Genomic DNA, 4,874 nt, shown 5'->3' on the forward strand with positions numbered 1-4,874 from the left:
GGAAAAATTGAAAGCCTGCGTTAAGAAGCTTATCAATGAGGAACATGCCACGGTATGGTATCAAAGGGAGTATATATGTTGGGGGCACACACACACTAAGGGCACACACACACACACACACACACACACACACACACACACACACACACACACACACACACACACACACACACATAATATATATATATATATATATATATATATATATATATATATGTATAGCTATATACCATTGCAGATTAACAAGTGTCAGCATTAGATCTTTGAACTCAAAATCTTAAAGAATCCCGAGCTCAACACATTCCTTGCTTATATCTGGTCACCTGGGTGCAGAGATGTCCACATGGCGACGAGAACGACTGGAACATTCAGCATCCTTCATCTGCAGCCCACCTTCACGCCGAAACGGAGAAGCCAAATCACGAGCTTGGATTTCCGCGTGGTTTTGAATGTCTGCAGAGCGGCAAATATCGTAACCACGCTGAGACAGTTTATCGTGGTTGAACCGACAATCTTGCAGTGCTCGGGTTGTTCCTGTCGTTAATCGTCGAGAAAAGTTCAGCGGTGTCAAGGGCAGAGCTGGACAGCACACTGGAGTGGGTTGTACGCCAATGCGTCGGTGGCCGCTGCGCTCCCATCACCCCCGAGGTCCAGTTCAGGTCGAACTGGCGATCATTCACTGATGACCAACGCGTTCTCGTCGGCGACGTAATAAACCAGTGGTTGCTAGTTTTGGAGATAGATGGCAGGCTGGAGGAAATCACCTGACTTGCTAATGCCGCTGTGACGCTGCGCGTTCAGTACAGATGCTAGAAATACGAGCGTATACCCACGACGTAGCCAGTGACTCATTTCCGCGGTAGAGGTATTGGTTGTTGGACAGGCGGCTTGCAATCTTCAGAGGGCATCCTTAATTGAGCGATCACCGGGCAACATTTGACACCTTGTGAAATACGCCGTATAAGTCAGGCTTATGCAAACCATATGCGTCACGGTGGTGCGAAATTCGGTCTGAACAGATCTTCCACGCGTCTATGATGGTCACCTGATGATGGTATGATGGTCACACGCGACTTGGAAAACGCCACTGAAAACCAGACGGACGGAGTTGGAACAAATGATGCTGCGGTTAAAGAGCTTGTAAAGCTCTTGATGTTTGACCGAGGTACAATAAGTACGCATATGATTAAAAGTAAATACGACTGTAGGTATGCATAACTATGAGCATGGGTGAATACAAGAGCGAAGGCGGCTTAAAGCAGATTTCATATCAATACGAGAGTAGCAACAGCTTTATTCCTCGAAGAGTGGCCAGGAAAAGGGACAGAGATGTACTGATCTTTTGGCTACATGCCTTCATCGAAACCGATAAAAGCGTGAAACAAAGTTTTGATAAAGATGTGAAGCGAGGTTTCCATAAAGGTATGTAGTCGAAATATTATTACATCTATCTGTTCATCTATTATTTTCCTCCTATTTTACGTGGAGTAAGGCTATAAGTACCGCCTGAACTATATGTATAATTTCCTCGCAAAGCACTTGACTATTTTCAGATTTGTTATCTAACTGCTTCACTGCTTTTGATCAGCTTCATACAATGTTCCTATTCTTAGTTCAGCACCGTTATAAAGAAAATAATGGATCGGTGTATATCTGGAGTGGCATGACTAGCTCCATAAAATCACTCGCGCACGTAACCACACTGAGTAAAATGACACCGCGTGACAAAGTATAGTGTTGCTCGTAAAGAAGGAGATACAACAAAAGGAAAATAACCAAAGGCAATAATTATGCACCAAAACTCAAAGAGTATTTAATTTCAACAAATTACTCTCACAGTCATCTTCTCAAAACGCCTTGGAGAGCTTTTTGGGACGTCCAATTCCACGCCCGATAGCCTAGGACGCAGTTTGCCAGCCTGGTAGACCAGGAGGCAGCCTGCTATCCGGGCAGGAGGCTCGGTAGGCCAGCCATCGTCTGCCAGCCTGGTAGACCAGGAGGCAGCCTGCCGTCCGAGCAGGAGGCTCGGTCAAGCTAGATGCAAGCTAGGTGATTGTTCGGGACCGAGAGTGCACGCGTGATCGGTATATCTTTATCTCGCGTTTGCGTTCTGTGTGTGTATGAGCGTGCTCTGATTGCATGAGGGAGTTTTTGTCTGCTGGGGGTCGTTCTAAACGTGCCTTGTCTTTTATCTACGACTTGACACTCAGAATAGCCACCTAACGTGCTGGAGTGTTGTAATGAAAATACATTCACAAGTGCGTACAGCCGGCAGCCGTCGTCCGCTGATGGTCCCTCCTTCCGTCACCAGACCTGGCTCCTCGCTCCCGTCTTCAGCCCTGCTCCCCGCTCTTGACCCGGCACCCACTCTTATCGCCAGTCTGGGCCGTCCGGTCCTGTCTCCGCTCCTGTCCCCGCTCACGGCTGCCGCTCCTGTCTCCGCTCCTGTCCCCGCTCATGTCTCCGCTCCTGTCCTCGCCCTTGGCTACCGCTTCTGGACGCCGTGGCAGGTTCCGCCGCCAGCCCTGCTGCTGCTCCCTGTCCCCGCTCCTGGCTACCGCTTCTGGACGCCACGGCAGGCTCCGCCGCCAGCCCTGCTGCCGCTCCCTGTCCCCGCTCCTGGCTACCGCTTCTGGACGCCACGGCAGGTTCCGTCGCCAGCCCTGCTGCCGCTCTTTGTCTCCGCTCGCCAGCCGGACCGTCACCCTGCAGACCGACCAGGCGGAGGCTCTGCAGGGTGACGGCCACAGCCGGGCGGCGTGCTCGTCACGCCGTGCGGCCGCCGCCGGCCGCGTCTGCCGGCAGCTGACGTAATAGTGGCCGCTGGCGCCGGCTAGCTCCGGGTCTAGCGCGCAGAACAGGCTGGTCCTGGCGCCGGCCGCCGGCGTCTTGAACAGCGGTCTAAACGGCCATACCAAGCAGCGTTGCCATCCCGACAAATTCCGGCCGATCTCGGTGCGCGCTGTTCCCGGATGAACGGCGTAGACGGTGACACTGGTGCCGGCCAGGCGGCGGGACAGCTCTCGGACGAACAACACGTTGGCCAGCTTGCTCTGCGCGTAGGCCTTCCACAAGCTGTAGCCGCGTGTTAGCTGCAGGTCGTCGAAGTGCATGCGGCCCGTCTTGTGCGCGTCGGAAGAGAGGACCACGACGCGGGCGGGTGCCGACGCCTTCAGCTTACCGAGCAGCAGCAGCGTCAGCAGGAAGTGGCCCAGGTGGTTGACTCCGAACGTCGTCTCGAAGCCGTCTTCAGTCTCGCTGCGCTCAGATGCGGCGACGCCAGCGTTGTTGATGAGCAGGTCGAGCCGCTGCTCCCGTTCGTTGATGGCGGCTGCGCGCGCGCGCTGACGCCAGCGAGGCCAGGTCCAGCTGGAGGAGCTCGAGCGAGCCGAGCCTGGTGCGGTCGGCGGCGTCCCACTCCAGCCGTTCGCAGGCCGCCTGGCCGCGCGCATCCGAGCGCACGGCCAGCAGCACGCGCGCGCCGCGCTCGTACAGGCCTCGCGCCGTCTCGAGGCCGAGCCCGGTGTTGGCGCCAGCAACCAGCGCCGTCTGCCCGTCTAGCCGGCCGGTCACCGCCGCCCCGCCAGGCATGGCGCTGATGTGGCACGCTGTCGGGGCCCGGCGGGGACTCGGGGCACACCCGGCGCAGCAGCACACCTGGCGTCGCTCACGGCACACCGTCGGCTCACGGGCCGCTGCTGCCTTCACGAGCACAGTCGCGCCGAGTACCGCCCCATCTCTCCCCCCCCCCCCCCACCCCTCCCACCTGCCGGCGCAGACAACGGTCGTTCGCGTGGAGGTGCAAATGTGCGTTGAGATTAGCTGTTCCGGTAAGCTCCCACCACGCTGTGCAACATTTGCGGCAGCTCATCCCAATCCCAAGGTGTCCGAGTTTAGAATGCATCAGCCGTGTGCATTGTCATATGGCCTGTACCGTTCGCCTTGGTTGTCACCATAGCGGGACGTGCGTGGGTTTTTCCACCGAGCAACGCATAAGGCGCAGCATGCGTGTGATGCGCGTATTCGTCCAGCTGACTGCACCATGGTGTGATGTGTGAATAAATGAGGGCCGAATTGTGCAGATATGGAGAAAAACAAACCCCAATTTCGCATCTCCAGGACAGCCTCTCAGGTCATCGCTACATCTCAGGTCAATTACTGGAGCTATCGGGGGCTTTGGGTGCGTGGTCATGTGTCACTAGTCGTGGCTTGTCATGACTCACGATGCCTGGCAAATGAAGACCATGACGATCTGGACCTGGCATTCGCTCTACAAGACGAGTTACAATGTTCCTTGTGCTGCGATCATATATTGACCCATTCCATGCAGGGCCATTCCCTCCCCTCCCTCATCTGGTCTTCCTATCTCAACACGAGACTGTTTCAGCCAGAATGTTAAAATATGGTAAATTATCTGTCAATTTAACACACCCTGACAACGTTTGCCTCACAAACCGCCGTCCTCTCATGACTTAAACTGTCAACGGACATCAGCTTTGCCGATGTTGACGACGGCAACGTTGTGACAACTGATGTGTTGAAGAGCGCTCTTTGCTGAGGCGTTAACCCATCCACGTTACTATCGCCACGAAGGTTTACGCATCACATCTCCGCTGGCGCCAGCTATCACCATTGACGTGGGACCTTTCTGGAAGGATAGCCCACTTGGTATGTCCTCTGAGCAGGGGTAAATTTTCCTGTTTTCATGTACAAGGAGAGTGAATTTTACTCCCAGCATGAAGGTAAACCCATAATAAGTGCGCCCCGGCAGTGGGTTAGAAAAAGGAAACTCTCCCGGCTTGAGACATTATCCCTCCATTGCATAACACCGTCCGCCGCAAAGTTCTCGTCTGGTACCATCAGCTCGACGGCGT

The 4,874-nt window shown here is 54.7% G+C and overlaps 2 protein-coding genes across 2 annotated transcripts in view; both read right to left on the reverse strand.

Annotated features, from left to right (window-relative positions):
* Window positions 1-653, reverse strand: part of LOC119093960 (nephrin-like) — a 28,223-nt gene extending 27,570 nt beyond the window's left edge. The window contains 1 exon segment of the mRNA XM_037216987.1: window positions 324-653. Within this exon segment, the coding sequence (XP_037072882.1) occupies window positions 324-375 (52 nt within the window). The 5' untranslated portion in view covers window positions 376-653.
* Window positions 654-2,623: 1,970 nt separating this feature from the next.
* Window positions 2,624-3,956, reverse strand: LOC119094135 (retinol dehydrogenase 12-like). Its single transcript, XM_037217210.1, has 4 exons — window positions 3,935-3,956; window positions 3,402-3,557; window positions 2,811-3,331; window positions 2,624-2,632 (listed from the first exon to the last, which is right to left on the reverse strand). Exons 1-4 carry the CDS (start codon window positions 3,954-3,956, stop codon window positions 2,624-2,626), a joined length of 708 nt encoding a protein of 235 aa, XP_037073105.1.
* Window positions 3,957-4,874: the final 918 nt, after the last annotated feature.

The sequence above is a fragment of the Pollicipes pollicipes genome, unplaced genomic scaffold, assembly GCF_011947565.3.
Source record: "Pollicipes pollicipes isolate AB1234 unplaced genomic scaffold, Ppol_2.1 Scaffold_4002;HRSCAF=4701_pilon_pilon_pilon, whole genome shotgun sequence".
Lineage (NCBI taxonomy): Eukaryota > Metazoa > Arthropoda > Thecostraca > Pollicipedomorpha > Pollicipedidae > Pollicipes > Pollicipes pollicipes.

Excerpts from the sequence above, each read along its gene's own strand:
- LOC119094135 (XM_037217210.1), bottom strand. The coding sequence starts at position 3,956 with ATGGTGACAACCAAGGCGAACG. Across the intron at positions 3,558-3,934 it reads GGTGACAACCAAGGCGAACG|ACGGGCAGACGGCGCTGGTT; the intron begins GTACAGGCCATA and ends CCGGCCGGCTAG. Across the intron at positions 3,332-3,401 it reads GGAGTGGGACGCCGCCGACC|CCGCCATCAACGAACGGGAG; the intron begins GCACCAGGCTCG and ends GCGCGCGCGCAG.